The following is an 18,647-nucleotide window of genomic DNA, read 5'->3' on the forward strand; positions in this document are numbered from 1 at the left end:
CTGTAATGTAAATTGTCTTGTTTATACACGGACAGAATTTTTTTTTTTTTAAGATTTTTACTTGGGATGTATTTAGGTTGCGAAGTTAGTTCTTCATCAGGACTAAATGAATAGTTGTATATGCAGTGAATATTTTAAGAGGAACTGTAATTATGTGGGCTTTGTATTTACTTAATTTTGCTTCCATGGTGATGCTTAAAGGACCACTTCAGCTTAATGAAGTGGTCTGGGTGCCAGGTCCAGCTAGGATTAACCCTTTTTTTCTATAAACATTGCAGTTTCTGTTTGGGATTGACAGAGACCATAAAGATTGATGATCTCCGTCTCAGCCATAGAGACCTGTGTGGAATAAGTGTTAGTAAAAACACCTTTCCCATGCGATGGGAGGGGGCCGATCACCTTAGTAATTAAACACTATAGTAAGATAGTGCTTTGGCAGAGTTCTTCATGTGGGCAGTCGTGGGATGGGTTAGCTGGTGGTTTGCATTTATCCTGACATTTATCATTTTACGGAATGGGTTTCATTGGTGATGCAGTCGTGGTATTGACACCCTTCCTTCTCTGCCTCTTAAATCTTCATTGACAGTAATATCTTTAACATTAACCCAACTGCTCATCTATAGCTGGGCTCTCTCAAACTGTGTGTGTGTTCATACAAGTACTTATGATTAATCCTTTGAGAGCTGCAGGGTAAGCAATGTTTCTGATCCGTCATAGGTTAAGTCGATTAACAGTTCTCAAAGACAATTGGAAACTGGTTCCAATCAAATCTTGCAAGGAAAAAAAATGTTCTTACTATGGTGTCTTTCTGGAATGTGCGCATGATAGTTTCCCCTTTGATCTGTACAGTGCACCAGGGATATCTTCAGTAAATGGACAGATTTAAAGGGAAACTCCAGTGCCAGGAAAACAATCAGTTTTCCTGGCACTGGAGGTTCCCTCTCCCTCCCAATCCCCAGTTGCTGAAGGGGTGAAAACCCCTTCAGTCACTTACCTGAGGCAGCGGCGATGTCCCTCGTCGCTGTCTCCTCCTCCGTGCCGCTCCTCCCTGTGCTTCCGTCGGCCGGTGGGCGAGACTGATCCCGCCCACCGGCCGAGGAGACCTAATGCGCATGTGCGGCAATGCTGCGCATGCGCATTAGCGCTCCCTATAGGAAAGCATTAAAAAAGATTTTCAATGCTTTCCTATGGGGAAATGAGCGATGCTGGAGGTCCTCACACAGCGTGAGGACGTCCAGCGATGCTCTAGCAAGGAAAATCCTTGCTACAAATCAGGAAGTGACCTCTAGTGGCTGTCTAGTAGACAGCCACTAGAGGTGGAGTTAACCCTGCAGGGTAATTATTGCAGTTTATAATTACACTTGCAGGGTTAAGGGTAGTGGGAGTTGGCACCCAGACCACTCCAATGAGCAGAAGTGGTCTGGGTGCCTGGAGTGTCCCTTTAATTTGGTTCCCACGTCTGTGCATTGTTCATAATTCTAAAACATTCTGTATTGCATAGGCTGATTTTTGGTGACAACTTCTGGATCATGCACTTGATATTAAAAATATATCAGTTTAGATTAAATGGTTTGTGCTCTAAAACTGAATTAACCCCAGCCCCTCCCACACACACTTTCTTTAATGCACTATGGAGACTTAAACAAAAAGTGTAATATTGTGAAAAATAATTGTATTGTTTTAACTATGATTGTGTTTCTACAAAAGAAAGGTGTGTGTGTGTGTGTGTGTGTGTATAGGAGTATTTTTAATTTAATTTTTTTAACGTTTTGCTCACTGGAATTGTGCTAATTTTTTAAACTTTATAATTATTAAAATTTAAATCTTTAGTTTTGCCCAATTGTCAGCTTGTAGTTTTTCATTTCTATTTATTTGCTTTGAATATACTGCTTTACAAGATACCATGGTTTAACTCGAGTTGTTTTTACTCTGTTAATTTTACAATGTAGAATGTAACATTTGGTCTAAAACTGCTAAAAACAAACAATGCTCTGCCTATATACCCTGGATAATGTATACTATACATAGCTGTGCAATAGAAAGGTAAATGATCATGACTGATAAGACACTTCCTGCTTTCTAAAAAAAATAACACACTTTAATAAATAAACCTTTAAAATGTATGCTGCCAACATCTATTTTTCTCTGCCACGTTCTATCTACAGTGTGCATCCCACTACACAATACAGGAACACTATTTCACGTTATAGAATATAAGATGTACATTTTGTATAAATTTCGCCAGTGCAGTTTATAGATTTTACTGTTTACTTAATGGAGTACTGTTTCATGGGTGATAGGGCAACTTTATTTCCTAATATATATATATATTTTTTTTTTTATAAATCAGATAAATGGTGGTTGCTTTTAGTTAAGGCATGTTAAGACATGTTGTGACTAAGTCCTAACCATTGCCATACTGGACAGAGTTCCATGTTAAACTGCCAACAAAAAACATAAAGAAGCTGGATTCTTTTGAAAGCTGGTGCAGCCTGACTCTGAATGTCTTCCAGAAACGTATTCACTCTGTATTCAATTCACTGCCTTGTGCTGACTGCAAATTCAACTCTTTAAGAGCCAGGGAGGCAGGCAGAAGGAGATTTATTGAGAGCATTCCATTACTCCATATGGTGCATTAAGGGTTAGTTACATGTCCCTCATTACTTCAGATGTTCCTCACTTAAACACCACTGCACACCACACTAACAAACATTCTCTCTGAAGTCTGAATGCAGTTTGTAAATGCTACTATAAAGGGGAAAAACACATTGTGGGATATCTGTGTTAAAGCAGAGTTTTAATTGTAGATGTGTTTGCATGGGGATATTTAATTTGTATTTCCTTCCTTTTATCACTGTCATTCTCTGTAGTGCTCTCTGCCTTGTAACCTTGTTCTCACTATTTTGTCACCATCCCCTTGTCAATGCTCTCCCCTATGCCACTCTACCTTCCCATCTTTCATGTCCCTAGTCTTTGCTCCATCATGACACTTTATTTTTTTCAAATGCCAGTCCCCCCTCTGTGGTGGCCTGGCCTGGAACTAAATATAGGCCAAGGAATTTGAAATAAAAAAAGTGACCCACTTTGGTCAGTTGACCCCCAACTTCTACCTCTATGTAGTGGTAATTAAAAGGAATGAGGAATGTTCAATGTGGGTGACTCGTCTTGGGAAAGCGCTTGGCCGGGTGCTACGTGGTCCTGTGGCAGGAAGTCGGCAGAGAAGGAACGTTTTGGTAGAGATCCTTTTGCTGATGATTTGGTGAACCTCTAATTTTGGGCATCACCTGGCAACTAATATTATGGAGATGCTTACATGTTAAAGTTTCTCTAGAAAATAAGTTTTTCAAGGAACATCCTGAAGAAAGTTTTTCTGTGAATGGATGTGTGAAATTATGTTTCATATTCTTTCCAAGATATTATGTTGCATTTTTGCAAGCAAAGTGACATAGTACATGCTTCTGCTCAATTCTGTGACAGGGGCGCCTTAGTTCTCTAGTGGGCTTTCATGCCACAAGTGTGAGGATTTAGCCCAGCATGGTTTTAATGTTTCCATTGGGTTATGCAAAAATAAATAAGCAAGGCACTCCTCCTGTAACTTTTTAGACAAAATCAAAACTGCCTAGGTGCAATCCGCGTAAAATATACAATATAAAATAAAGGGAGCACACTAGGACTTCTTCTCAGTGGAAAAAAGTAGTTTTTACTGTATCATAAAATACATATCCTGTGCAAAGTGCAAAAAAAATCGACGTTTCGACCCTCCTGGGGTCTTTATCAAGATCACAGTGAAACATTAATACCTTAGACAATATATACATATACGGTAAGTGAAATGAAGCTTACCAATTAGGTGATCAGACAGCCGTCGGGCTGAGGAACCCGGAAGTGTGTGTGTGTGTGTGTGTATATATGATCAGTTCAGCAAAAAAATAACGATGGATATAACGACTATATACTGGCTGAACTGATCCTGATGAAAGTCGCATAAGATGGCTGAAACGTTGATGACTAAGATTATGTTTTAACAAGATTTGGAATAAAGAAGAGAACTTTTATAAAAGAAACAGACCGCCTTTTTTCAGTGTGTCTTATTAATTTTGGCTATGGCTGTAATGCACTTTGCAAAATATCTGAAAGTGTGTGTGCAGGGAACTATATATATATATACATACACCCACTGCATTCTGCTTTGTGGGCCACTTTGCCAGTCCATAATGCCTTGGGCCCTAGGCTGTCCATATATGCTTGTGTATTCTTTTAGTAGTGCAATACACGTGCGTATAATATTCATACAGCACTGTAAGGGTAAATTTACAAACTGTGCCTAAACTGTAAAGTGTTTAAAAGTTAGTAAGATTTTTTGTTTTTGCAATGGTGGACACAGAGGTTTTATGTTTTTCTGAATACTTTTTCTGTTTCTTCCATCTAGGTGTAAAGGATGGAGTTTTCACAGTTTTACAGTTGGTGGAGTCACTCGGGTAAGGAACCCTTACTTATTTTCACGGTTAACAATTGGTTCATGGGTCTTACCCCAACTTACAGGAATAGCAAATAGCATCGCTGCGACTCCAAATGACTTCATATGGGTCATCTAGATAACGTAGTCACTTTAGTGTGGATGTGAGACTGCATAATTTAAATACATAAAAGATGGGCAGCGTCCAAGAGTCTACAGGGAGAAAAATGACTGAGCGGATTTAGGCCCGCACAACCAGCAGAGGGAGCCGTTTGCCAGGCCGATTATAAAGTATATAATGTTTAGGCTGCACGGGCTCCAGGAGCAGGTAAGTTCATGATAACAATTCACTTTCAGTTATACAATTAGAATTATTTAACAACACAGCAAATTCCACAACGCTGTACAATAGGTAAACAAAACAAACACATTTGACATAGAGGAACCTGCCCTAATGAGCTATACCTGGAACAAGAGGTTGGGCATCTCACCTTTTAATCATGGAGCAGGAGTGACCGTTTGAGGGTTTTTTATTTTATTTTGTTTTTTTTAGCACAGCTCTGAGTTGAAAATGGTTATATTGGTAGCTTATTTTTCTTGTATTTATTATGAACAATAAAATGTGGAAGAAGATATCAGTGTTTCACTCTGATGAGATGTGATGTGTGATTCTCTACAATCATAAAATTAAAGGATTCATCCATCGCTAGCTAATGGGTAATTAGCAGTTTTGAAACGAAAAGCATTATTTCAGGTTGCCAGTTTCAGGAAGCCGTGTGGCCTAAACATTATATACTTTATACTTGCTATTCAGCCCAGAACACAGCTCCCTCTGCTGGTTGTGCGGGCCTAAATCTTCTCAGCCATTTTTTCCTTATTTTTTTCAGGAAGTAGGGTCTAAATGATTAGTCTGCAACCTATGGCACGTGAGGTGCTTTTGCACGGCACTCAAGGCTGCCAGAGCCTAACAAGTTTGGCCTATCAGGAGTCCCAGTGGGACTTCAGATATCTACTAGTGCAACCTGAGCCATCAATTTCAGATCACTTAAACCCAGCACTTGTGAACGGTTATCAGCACTGGAGTAAAGCCACCTGCAGCAGTTATCGCAGGTCCTGCGCATGACTTGTACCTGGCCAAGGAATTCACCCACATTGATAGATCTACACAGAGCTGCAGAAGAAGCCCCCCGCCCCATACAAATAATATAAACAGCAGACACACACACATACACACAGTCCCCACAGTCACAACACCACTGACCATTCAAATACATGCTCACAACCCCACGAGCAGCCTCTCGCATGCAATACCAAAGGCAGCCAAACACACAATGTGACATATCATCCAGACATACAATTACACAAGCAGCACCCATACACAGCCCACATTAATATGTATCCTGCACAATACCACAAACTACTCCTGAATGTATACTGTACAATATAACAGCCCACATACGCACAAATACAACGCTACAAAGCAACTGCAGCACCCATAAATAACACAAGCAGAATATGGCAACAAGCACATCTCAATTTAAACAAATCTGATCGGCACGCCAAAGGACTTCAACATTTTCTTTTTGCACAGTTCTACTAAAGTTTGCCTAACCCTGGCCTAGTTACAGGAGAGACCGAAAGGTGGTCTGCCACTTTGCTTCAACTGCAAACACACGCTTAGAATCATGAAAGTTCAAGTTTAGCACCCACATAACCCTTTGTCTATTGCATTAAACAGTCTTGGCTAACCATCTTTGTGTGACTATAATTCTCATATAGCTGACAATGCAAAAAACGTAGTTCGGTAACAGCTGGAGGGCAGGATTGGTTCCTTCTTAGTTAAAAGAGAGTGACTTTTTATTTATGTAATTTCTCAACTCTTCTAATTCGGACTACATTCTGTAAATTCTATTTTCAGTGCACTGTTTAGTAAATGCAACCCAATAGCTTTGTGATCATATGATATTGAGGCAGACATGTCTGTGACAGTGTGGTTATAGTTACAGCTGTTACACCCATGATCTGTTTTAGTTGATATATATCAGGGGTTCCCAACCCAGTCCTCAAGTACCCTCTACCAGTTATTTAGGGATTACCCAGTTATGTCTAAGGTGTTTTAGAAAAAAACACTTTAGACAAAACAGGGTAGTCCCTAAATTTTTAACTGGTAGGGGCTACTTGAGAACTGGGTTGGGAACCCCTGATATATATATCGGTGTGCCATTTTCACAACAATCTAAATTTTAGGATGCTGATGAGTCATCTGGATGATAATGCTCTTCCTTTCTTTACTGGCAGGTCATGTCTTGCCAACACAGAACCAAGAACGAGAGGTCGTGGCGTGCAGCTCCTCTCGCAGGTTTTACAACAGTGCTACTCTAGATTAAAGGAAAAGGAAGGTACAGTGAGAATGTCAATTTTAGATGAAATGTTTCCTCTGGGACAAAACAGATGTTTGGAAACACATGCAAGGCTACATTTACCAGATGTTTGGTATCCTCCTGCACCTCTTGTACATTTATAGATTGCTTATTAAGCGTTGTCATCAACAAAATAACATGCAAACCTTACAATGAGCAGCATATGTGGTTTGAAATAATAGCTGAGTAGGAAGTTAGCATTGTGGTTTATGATTTCTTTTGGACAATTAGAGTGGTGATGCAATGTATTGGAATCCTCACACAAGTGTTGGATTGGAGTTTATTCAACCACCCCTTGTACAAATACGATTATCCACAGGATACTGTGAGCTACGGGTTTAAACTAAATGCCAGGAACACCCTTTCACTCCCCCAGTATTCAGTCGCAAACATGTTGGTACTTCTAAAGATTGTGTATAACTGCACAAAATATATTTGACTATTGAGTTAACACTGCTGATAGTCTTTTGGGGTTAATCATTCAGTGTGGGTTGTTTTTTTTTTTTTTTTTAATAATTAAACAAAACTACATTTTAAAATATTGTTAAACATAGTCCATATCATTTTAGTAACAAAGAAAATAAAAGGAGCAAAGATGCAATGGACAAGCTAAGACACAAGGAGAACAATATTCAAACAGAGAAAATAAATATAAATTGCAAAGTGAAAATAAAGAGGGCAGCAAAAAGGAAGCAATACTAGAGGAAGTGAGAGTGAATGAAAAGAAAAATTAAAAAACGGGGGGGAGCGCGGATCGGGGAAAGAATAAATCAGTTTGTTTCAACAAGAAAAGTGATGGAGAGTCACCATAGGAACAGCAATTCCAATGGTGATTAACAAACTAACACATTTTTTTTTTGTAAATCTTTCTTTTATTAAGGCATTTATGAGGGGTACAATATAAGGAGAGGGAAATGTATATGTAGTACATATCTTTAACGTGATTACATTAAGACATTGTCAGTTACATTTCTAGAAAGGTGATGCCTTGTTTTTATTTTTGAGTCGTTCAGTGGAGACGATTTTAAGCAAGCTAGAAATAGATGCAATACAGCGAATAAAAGCTTTACATTAAAGAGTATTATCATGTGGAGCATCGTTAAGGTAGGTGATTCAGGCTAAAACTGAGCCGTGGAGGCCAAGATAGCAACATGTTAAACTGAGACCGCAGGATTATGACAGTTGTATTGTTTAGTTATGCTAACAGATAACAGGTAGGTCAATATATTGTACAATATGCCACTTAGTGTCTCGTGCAGCTAAGCCTAGGTATGATGTTTAACAGCCTATGTCAGCCAGACCGGGATAGAGGGCTTATACAGGTTCCAGCAGCCTATTTACAAGCCGGTTCGCCAGTAAGGGTACCGCTCGAGTGGCCTATGGTTTTTGCACCGCATGGTGGTAATTAGCACTAGGATGTATGTGGGCTATGAGCCTAACAGAATACACCAGCATAGTTGCACTAGTGAGAGCAGCAAGCAGCTAAAAAAAATATCGCTGGGCAGGACTGGTTAAAGGGTATTCATGAGTCATTGGACATATTGAGGAGACATGTATTACATCGCTGAAATATAGGGCAGCATGCATGGTAACTGCCTGGATTAATAATGTCCCGTCTGTTACTGCATATTGTCCAGTGGAATATGCCTGCTGTGCTCCGGGGTATATAGGTTCTGTCTGCTGAACCATGGGTCGAGTGTGGTCAGGCTGTCAGGCAGTCCAAAGCAGCCCATAGACAGGTTCCTGTAGGCGGTATCAGGGTTGTGTGGCCCAGAACATGGGTAAGCTTTTAGGGAGTCCATTGATGGTGGTCGGTGTGTCCGGTCATCTCGGTTATATCTCGCGCCGGGTGCGCCGTGATGCCTCAGCTGCTTGGTCGTAGGATTTCCCGGCGTTGTGACAGTGCCAGCACCATGGGTCACCAGCCTTCGGCCTGGGGCCTTCGCAGGCGCTCGCGCCCTTGCGCCATTGATCCCATCAACAGGATCGTGGGCCCCGGGTTTCGCCGGATTGCGGTCTGTCCCCGGGGGATATGGCAGGCTGTAGAGGGGATCCTCTTGGTGAGCGCCCAGCCCAGAAGAGGGGTGTGTGGTCCCACAGGTAGCTCCGTCTACAGGAGTAGAGTGATGCGTTTCGGTGAGTTACCGGATTTAAGTGTTGCTGTACGGTATGTGTCACCACAGGTTTGCAGCTTTGTATTCCATGCTGGGTCCTGTCTGCAGTCTGTCTCAGGGTCTGCCGGTCTGGCCCCGCACACGTGGCCGCCGCCATTTTGACTGCGGGTCTCAGGCCTTCTTGGTGGGCAAGTAGTGCCTCCGAGTGTGGTCGTGAGGCTTGGACCGGGATCACCCCCCCGGTCCGGTGGGGGGGGAACAGGACCGGACCAGCCGATGTGCTATGCGCATGTTCGGCTCCGTCGGGCAGGATAGCGAGGTGGCGGCCGTCCACCTCACTCACCGCCAGGTCGGGTCCCGCTTGGTGCTGCAGGGATCCCGCCTCCGGGGGACTGGAACTCCAAGAGCGAGCCTCACCCCGACTTCGGTAGCCCGCATAAGTTACTGATCAAGGTTGTTGGTCGCTGGGTGCCCCATAAATCGCGGGTTATAGCGTATATGTTTCTCAGTCTGCAGGAGCTGCTCTTCCCTGCGACCGCTCGGCGGCCCGGCCCCGCCCCAACTAACACATTTTTACCCCTTTTCATATCACAACACATGGTTACATCTGGTGTAAACCTCCATGTTTTTATTAGTATAGACAGAATTAGGAATACAAACTACTAATGAAACTCTTTGAAAACTGTTCTTAATTGTTCTTTTGTTAAGCATGTCAAGCTTTTTTGACACTTATATTTCCTCACATTTCTAAGTTAATATTTTATTCTCAACAGGCCCATAAAATAGATTTTTCTTTTAACACATGGTTATCCAACGGGCTGCAATTTTCGTAAGGGTTTCAGTCTTTCTGAATAACCCATAGAACCTTATGTTTTATTACTGCCTGCAATCATTACTTGGCATAGTAGAAATCCAGTGGAAATTGCATCAGCAACCGAGACCATGTTCTAAATAACTTTTTCAGCCCTCAAGAGTCGAACTTAGTCAAGAATAGGTTAAAGATTGTGATAAGTCTTGGTAGTTAGATAAGCTTAGAACTCTCCACACACGTGTTGAAACTGAATTTTCTGCCTGTGGTTTATAAAGTGCTGCCAATGAGAGGAAAAAAATGCCATATTCCCTTTTATTTAACCACTCGTACTAAAATTCAAAAACCACAATGTGCTCATTAACATTGCTTGTTTACAACCCATTTTTTTAATCGAAGCCCTGAGCGCATTTTAACAGTTACAAGTTTTATGACCATACATCTATTTCTTAGTATTGTTTGTTTATATTATTTGTGTTTCTGTGCAGTATTTTAATCAACTCTTGTTATCTTTATTTCTATAACAAGAGTAAACTGAACAATTGGTTAATTTGAGAATATTTTATTCGTATGTATTTTTGTATAAGCAGCTGAGAACAAGTCTGATACTTAGGTGGGTGTTTGTACAATAAGTTCTGTTTTGCTAGTATTGGCACAATATTGCAGAAAACCGTGTTGGCCTCTTGTAGGAGAAAAAAAAGAGCTAAATTATAGACCGATATTCTGTTTTAATTCCAATGCGCTTTTGATCTTATTATATTTCGGTTTCTGATTGATATCCCTTTCCCTTGGATTTTAGTGGAAGTTCTGGTTGTGTTTTATGAAAACCGACTGAAAGATCATCATCTCATTATACCACATGTGCTACAGGGACTCAAAGCGTTGGTAAACATGCATTCCTTTTAAATGTATCAATTGAAATCCATTATACTGTCTATCACATGGTTTTAAATAATAAAGTGTAATACCCATTTCTGATTCCAGGGGCTTTGGTTTTGGTAATAGAAAGTATTGTAAAGTCCAGTTTTATATAGTGTAATAAGTAAATTTCAACTGATGGAATTTTGTTCACACAATGTAAACAAATGATAAGTTTGGGGTGCAATTGTAGTAATAATAATAATAACAACAAAATATTAAAGGTGATTGCTCTGAAGCTTCGTATGTTGACATTTATTTGTGTTTTTATTTATTCAAATTTTATCTACATCCAGGAAGCTAGTGCTAGGAGACCTCTGGTGCTATGCCACTGTTAAGAATAAAACTGGTTGCAGATATCGCTAATGGCGCAAGTTCATACTTCTGAGTTTGATAAATCAGTTTGTGACTCTGGATGGAATTCATTGACTGTGTATTTGAGCTGACATTCCTCAGACAATGAATTTAATCCAAGCAAGACAACACTGATATTGCTAAAGCTGAAGAGAATACTTATACTATTTTGATAACTGAAAAGGGTTAAACAGTGGGATTGTGCCTGGAGTTCACTTAAGATTAGAGTGCGTCTTAAACATGCTAACCTGCCTTGTTGATGATTTTTAAAAAATCTTTACTTAAAGAGCATGTGTGAAGTCTTACCCCCCGGGCTGGCAGTATCCGTACTCAAGTCAATATTTCAGGAGGCTCATGTCCAGGTAAAATATCCACTTTTGAATGTGTAGATCTACTTTTTTTTTCTGTAAACACCTATTTTGATTTCCTTTTTTGTTTTTCTTTCTCCTGTTTAGTCCTTGATGCAGATGGATCGTCACACAGTCTATATGATCATCACTAACTTTATGAAGATTCGTGAAGAAGGTATAAATGTTATAGAGCTGAAATGTCAGATCGCTCCTCCGTTAGCAGCAGTTTGTGTTGTCATCTTTACAATACTTGACAGCCATCTTTGCAATACTGTGTGAACCAATCCCAGTCATAGAATAATGAAAGCTATGTGCTTAAGGCTTTCATTTTTTGGAGAAATCAGTTCACTCACTAGTAGCAGAGAAACCAAAGGAACACAAAACTGTCAAAATTGATTGTCCACTCTCTGCCCTGAGCCAGAATGTAGCTGAAATTGAGATCAGTCAGTAGACTGAATAGAACACTGATAAGTATAAGCTGATGGCCCCTACTTGTCTTTAATTAAAGCAAAACGACTTAGAGGAATAAAAGCAATCTGCAAAATGTACTCATATTTTGGCACTCAGTGTATTTTAGAGGTACCATGATGTATACTTTCTAGGTGTTTGTGTACGTTTTTTGTTTTTAAATTTCATTGACTTTGCAATAATAAAGCATGTCTTAATCTGCAGAATTAAAAAATCTTGGAGCAGATTTTACTTTTGGGTTTATCCAAGTTATGGATGGTGAGAAGGATCCTCGTAACCTGCTTGTTGCTTTCCATATTGTTCATGACATTATCACAAAGAACTATAACCTTGGTAAGTACCTCCTTCCCCCTTCTTACTTTCTACTTTTTATGTGTACAATGTTTGCCAAAGATGGATACTGCATAAATTTGCATGAAGCATAACACTATCCTCGGGCCCGCACTGGAGTAAACGCTATCCTCGGGCCCGCACTGGAGTAAACGCTATCCTCGGGCCCGCACTGGAGTAAACGCTATCCTCGGGCCCGCACTGGAGTAAACGCTATCCTCGGGCCCGCACTGGAGTAAACGCTGGCACAATTTTCATAATCTTAACTCTGTACACCACCATAATGGATTTGGAATGAAACAGCCAAAATGAAATTGAAAGGGCAGACATTCAGCTGTAATTCAAGTGGTTGAACAAAAATATTGTATGTAACGTTTAGGAATTGCAGTCATCTTCATACACAGTCCACTTATTTCAGGGACTCAAATGTAAATGGACAAATGAACGCAATCATAAATAAAAAGTTAATGTTTAATACTTTGAGAATCTTTACAGACAATAACTGCTTGAAGTCTGGAATGCATGGATATCGCCAAATGCTTGGTTTCCTCCTTTGTGATTCTTTGCCAGGCCTTTACTGCAACTGTCTTCAGTTGTTTATTTGTGGGTCTTTCTGCCTTAAGTTTTGTCTTCAGCAAGTGAACTGCATGCTTGAGCGGGCTGGGATCAGGTTATTGACTTGGCCATTGTAGAATATTCCACTTATTTGCCTTAAAAAAAACAAAAAAAAAAACACCCCAAAACTCCTGGGTTGCTTTTGCAGCATGTTTGGGGTAATTGTCAATCTGTGAAGTGCTGTTCAATCAAGTTCACTGAATTTGGCTGAATCTGAGCCAACAATATATCCCTATACATTTCCGAATTCATCTGGCTGCTTCTGTCTTGTCACATCTTAAATAAACATTAGTGATATGGTATGTGGTCTGCTTCGGTTCATCATCCGTTCCAAGCCTTCTCCATTTTTTTTTTTTTTTTTTTAACAATCTTTATTCATCCATGTGTGGTTTTTTTTTTTTTTGTTTTTTTTGTTTTTTACAAGTAGGTGGGGGTTACAGAAGAGAATTTGGGGAGTAAAGTCAAACAGTTGTTTAGGGTATACAATATCAGTAGCGGACCTTCGCAATCCCATACTTTTTTCTATCCATCATTCTGGTACAGGTTCATCTTAGTTTCATGTCTAACGATTGCTGTTCCATAACATGGCTGGCTTTTTTTAAGACTTATTTTTGGCAAAATCTAATTTGGCATTTCTATTCTTATGAACTGTTTGCACCTTGTGGTGAACCCTCTGTATTTTCTCTCATGAAGTCTGTTCTTCACTTTGCTGTAAATGCACAACTTCTGGATAGTGTTCTTCACTTTGCTGTGAAGATGTTTTTCTTTTGAATGGAAAGGGTCCTACAATCGACCACCACTGTTGAAGAAATAACAAAGGAATAGCCTACACCTGGCCATGAAACCGCTTTTGAGTCCATTGTCCAATTACGTTTGGTCCCTTGAAAAAGAGGGGGATACATATTAATGCTGTAATTCCTAAACCATTCCTCCAATTTGGATGTGAATTCCCTCAAATTAAATCTGAGAAACTGCACTTAAAGCCCATATTTATTATTTTACTGTAACTTGAATTTATTTTGGCAAACAGCCGAAATAACAAAACTTAATGTCAGTGTCCAAATATTTCTGGACCCACCGTCATATTTCTCAGCAAAATAACATTTTAAAGTAAGACGTCCACAAGGGGGTCTGTATGATTTGCCTCCCAGAACTTCCATATTGTTCCTACAACAATGGTGGGCATAACTCAAAATCTGATATATCATCTCCTAATAAACCCTCTCGACTCTACCTTACAATTACTACCTTACTACTCTGAATCTTCTGTAGTGCCCTCAAATGGACAGTCAAGCTTTATGGTTTCCTTTTCTTGTCCTTCCCTCTATGACTGCATGAGTCAGAACATAATTTTGATTGATGCCCACGGTTATTCTAACACTGTCATTGAAGTATAATGCTAGTTAAAGAATGCCTTGTTCCTTTGCCAAAGATGCTGGTAAGGTCTTGTGTTTGCGATCCAAACTCAGTTATGTTTTGGGACTTCATTGAAACAACGATGTCAAAGGCAACACAAGCACTGTTTTTATTCCAAACACTACTCTTCATAGAATTTGCATGGGCAGTGAATGAAATCATACAAAATATATTTTTCTGCATTTATTATTATTATTTGTATATATTGGTGCGATACAATAATTATATTGAATATAATTCATTTTTTGCAAAATATTTTAGAATTGTTAAACGGCAAATATCATACACAGAGTATTTCTCCAGGGGCACTAGAAAAAACACCCAATTTATTTTTATTAATATTTGTGTGCACATTTTTTTTTCTTCGTTGTTTAGGTCCATTTGTTGAAGAATTGTTCGAAGTGACATCCTGCTACTTCCCTATAGATTTCAATCCTGTAAGTATGTAGCTAGACCACCATACTAACTGTTTCTGTACAGCATCCACAAAAGTTGATTTTGAGGGGTGTGCAAGCTATTTTGTTTCCTCCCAATATCAACCATATTCAGTTCCATTTTCACATACTGTATCCATTTTATTCCCCTCACTTTCTTAACCCCTTAAGGACACATGACGTGTGTGACACGTCATGATTCCCTTTTATTCCAGAAGTTTGGTCCTTAAGGGGTTAAAGGAACACTATAGTGACAGGAATACAAACTTATATACCTGTCCCTATAGCTGTAAAAACACAGTTTAGGTGCTCGGGTCCCCCTTTCAGCAAAGTAAAAGGTAAAAATACTCCACTTTATTACAGCAGCATGGGGGTCTCCTCATGGTTGGCCCCACACTTGCTCCGCCTCCTTGGCTGAGACCATCAAAACTGCCAATCTCAGTCAATCCCATGCTTTTCCATAGGAAAGCATTGGGAGGCTATCGCGCATCTGCGGCAAAATTCTGCGCTGTACCAATCATCATGTCCTCATTGAATCAATGCATCTCTATGTGGCGCATTTAGCGCCTCCATGCAGAGCGTAGAGACATTGAACATGCAACACTGACCCAGGAAGCACCTCTAGTTGCCATCTGAGTGACAGCCACTAGAGTAGACACTAGGCAGTAATTCTTTGAAAAGTTACATTAAAAAGCTTGCAGGGACATACTATACACACCAGAACCACTACATTACCGTTCTAATTTTCCATTCCACTCTTTACTTATATTTTCACTCTCTCCCTCTGCTGTCTTTCCACATGCTTATGGGCATGTTGTTGTTAATGTTCTTACCAACAGTCTGCTGAAAAGTTCCAAGACAATGACTGATGATGGCATTAACTGTGGTAGTGTCTAGACTATATAGCTAAATGTCATGTGTGTCAACAATAAGATCCTGTGTGGTGGTTAATACTGGTTAATTGCTTATGTCAATTAAAATCATTGCATTAAAATCACAGTTACTAAGACGTTCTCTGCATGGGCAGAGCATGCTGAGTGTTTTGTTTTAAAGGTGTATTTCTTAACTTCCGGTTTTGTTCCAGCCAACCAATGATCCACATGGTATAACCAGAGAAGACCTGATGCTGGGCTTGCGAGCAGTCTTGACTTCTACACCTCGTTTTGCAGAGGTAAATTGCAGAATTTACTTAAAGATCATTCAATTCTGGACTTCAACCAGCCATATATTGTAAGGTTACCTCAACCTCTATCATCCAAAATGTTCAACCATACCATCAAACACAATGGCTGAAGTTTCATTGAACTTCTGGAGTACATGTTACACAGTCCATCTTTGTTAATCCAAAGTGAATTTCAAATGATAGCCCCCTCTTTATATTTGTAATGCATTGTCTGTGCAATGAATCATTGCAGTAGGGTGTGACTCTTTAAAGGACAGCAGTCATCAAATTTTCTTTTCTTGTTTTTTTTAATCGTTCTTAAAAATGTATTTATCTGTTATTTAATGGTTCATCACATTTAACGAAACGTAATGGTAATTAAGTGTGCAGCTTTTAAAATTAAAAAAATAGATTATTCCTAAAAGCCTCATTCTTCTGTTGAAAGTAATTGAGTTTTATAAAGGGCTATTTCTTTCTCTTTTAAAATCTATATATTAAATATCTGACTTTTTTCTTTATATCTCTTGGAATTTAATTTCTTACTCCTTGGTTGTGCTTTGTAGTTCTTACTTCCACTACTTATTGAGAAGATGGATTCTGATATACAAAGTGCCAAGTTGGATTCACTGCAGACACTGGTGAGTGGACGAGAATTCTTACATGTGGGCAAATTCTGTTATTTTGTTATCTAGAAATGTTAAAAGTGAAATGATCAGCACCCTTAAGGTAAGTTATGACATTACCTTCTGCTAGTGTAATCAACAGCAAATGTACATATTAATGATTTACTACCTGGATTATGCTTTGTTGGCTGTGTAGAGGGATGCATTCCTATGTCACCAAGTGCATAAAGATATAGAACAGAATCTCTATCTTTACAGGAAGACTATAGCTTTAGCGCAAACAGGTGCTCCCTAGTGCTAGTGTTATGATATATATATCATATTGTGATTACATTTTGTTCACCTTTATTCCCTCAGTGTTCCTGTCTTCATTCCCTGCCTTCACTTGCTGAGGTCATCATTATGATGATCTTAGCCAGTCCAATGCTTTCCCATAGGGAATCATTGGTAAGCTAGTGGCCATACATGACAATCGCCAAATTTGACTAGTCAGCATCTCCTCTCAGATGCAATGGGTCAGTGTTTCTTTGCTCTGTGTTCCTTTGCAGAGCATGACCTATTTCAGGAAACGTTTCTAGTGGTTGTCAGTGATAGTGGATGGAAGTTGCATTCGGCAGCAATGTAAGCTGCATTGTCCTAGAACCATTACTGCTAAATCTAGTGCCTATTGTGTCCCTTTAAAGACTATACATTATATCTAGCAGTGTGCCAGTCACAATGTGTAGATGGATTTATTTATTTATGTTTGTCAAAATTATCAGGTATTCTTTATAACAAGGTTCTAAAGGAAATGTCCAGGCACTATAACATACCGTATATACTCGAGTATAAGCAGAGTTTTTCAGCACATTTTTTGTGCTGAAAAACCCCAACTCGGCTTATACTCGAGTCAGAGTCTGTATTATGGCAATTTGCATTGCCATAATACAGACAATGGGGGCTGTGGGGGCTGCAGAGAGATGTTACTTACCTTTCCTGCAGCTCCTGTCAGCTCTCTCCTCCTCCGCCGGTCCGTTCAGCTCTTCTGTCAGCTCACAGTGTAAATCTCGCGAGAGCCGCGGCTCTCGCGAGATTTACACTGGGAGCTGACCGAGGTGCTGAACGGACCGGCAGAGGAGGAGAGAGCTGACAGGAGCTGCAGGAAAGGTAAGTAACATCTCTCTGCAGCCCCCACAGCCCCCTCCTACACAGTGCCCATCCACTGGACCACCAGGGAAGGAGAGCCCCCCTCCCTGGCCAGCTAGCAAGCAGGGAGGGGGGACAAAAAAATATATATATATTAATAATAATAAAAAAATAAAAATAAAAAAATAATAAAATAAAATAATGTAATGAAACAAAAAAAAATATTAAAATAATAATTAAAAAATAAAAAATGCCCACCCCCCCACCAAGGCTCTGCATCACACTCTGCATTACACACACACATACACACACTGCACTCATACACACACACACTGCACTCATACACACACACACTGCACTCATACACACACACACTGCACTCATACACACACACACTGCACTCATACACACACACACTGCATTCATACACACACACTGCATTCATACACACACACTGCATTCATACACACACACTGCACTCATACACACACACTGCACTCATACACACACACTGCACTCATACACACACACTGCACTCATACACACACACTGCACTCATACACACACACTGCACTCATACACACACACTGCACTCATACACACACACTGCACTCATACACACACACACTGCATTCATACACACACACACTGCATTCATACACACACACACTGCATTCATACACACACACTGCATTCATACACACACACACTGCATTCATACACACACACACTGCATTCATACACACACACACTGCATTCATACACACACACACTGCATTCATACACACACACACTGCATTCATACACACACACACTGCATTCATACACACACACACTGCATTCATACACACACACACTGCATTCATACACACACACACTGCATTCATATACACACACTGCATTCTCATACACACACACTGCATTCTCATACACACACACTGCATTCTCATACACACACTGCATTCATTATATACACACACTGTAAATAAATATTCAATTAATATAATTTTTTAAGGATCTAATTTTATTTAGAAATTTACCAGCAGCTGCTGCA

The 18,647-nt window shown here is 39.8% G+C and overlaps 1 protein-coding gene across 2 annotated transcripts in view; it reads left to right on the forward strand.

Moving 5' to 3' along the window:
- Positions 1-18,647, forward strand: part of MMS19 (MMS19 homolog, cytosolic iron-sulfur assembly component) — a 93,794-nt gene that overhangs the window by 40,772 nt on the left and 34,375 nt on the right. For both annotated transcript variants that reach the window (XM_063434192.1, XM_063434191.1), the window contains exons 2-10: positions 4,430-4,478; positions 6,755-6,855; positions 10,598-10,683; positions 11,358-11,432; positions 11,526-11,595; positions 12,093-12,221; positions 14,625-14,686; positions 15,768-15,854; positions 16,409-16,483. In XM_063434192.1, coding sequence (XP_063290262.1) covers positions 4,430-4,478; positions 6,755-6,855; positions 10,598-10,683; positions 11,358-11,432; positions 11,526-11,595; positions 12,093-12,221; positions 14,625-14,686; positions 15,768-15,854; positions 16,409-16,483 — 734 coding nt within the window. The remainder of the gene's footprint in view (positions 1-4,429; positions 4,479-6,754; positions 6,856-10,597; positions 10,684-11,357; positions 11,433-11,525; positions 11,596-12,092; positions 12,222-14,624; positions 14,687-15,767; positions 15,855-16,408; positions 16,484-18,647) is intronic.

This window comes from Pelobates fuscus, chromosome 10, assembly GCF_036172605.1.
Source record: "Pelobates fuscus isolate aPelFus1 chromosome 10, aPelFus1.pri, whole genome shotgun sequence".
NCBI classification, from domain to species: Eukaryota; Metazoa; Chordata; class Amphibia; order Anura; family Pelobatidae; genus Pelobates; species Pelobates fuscus.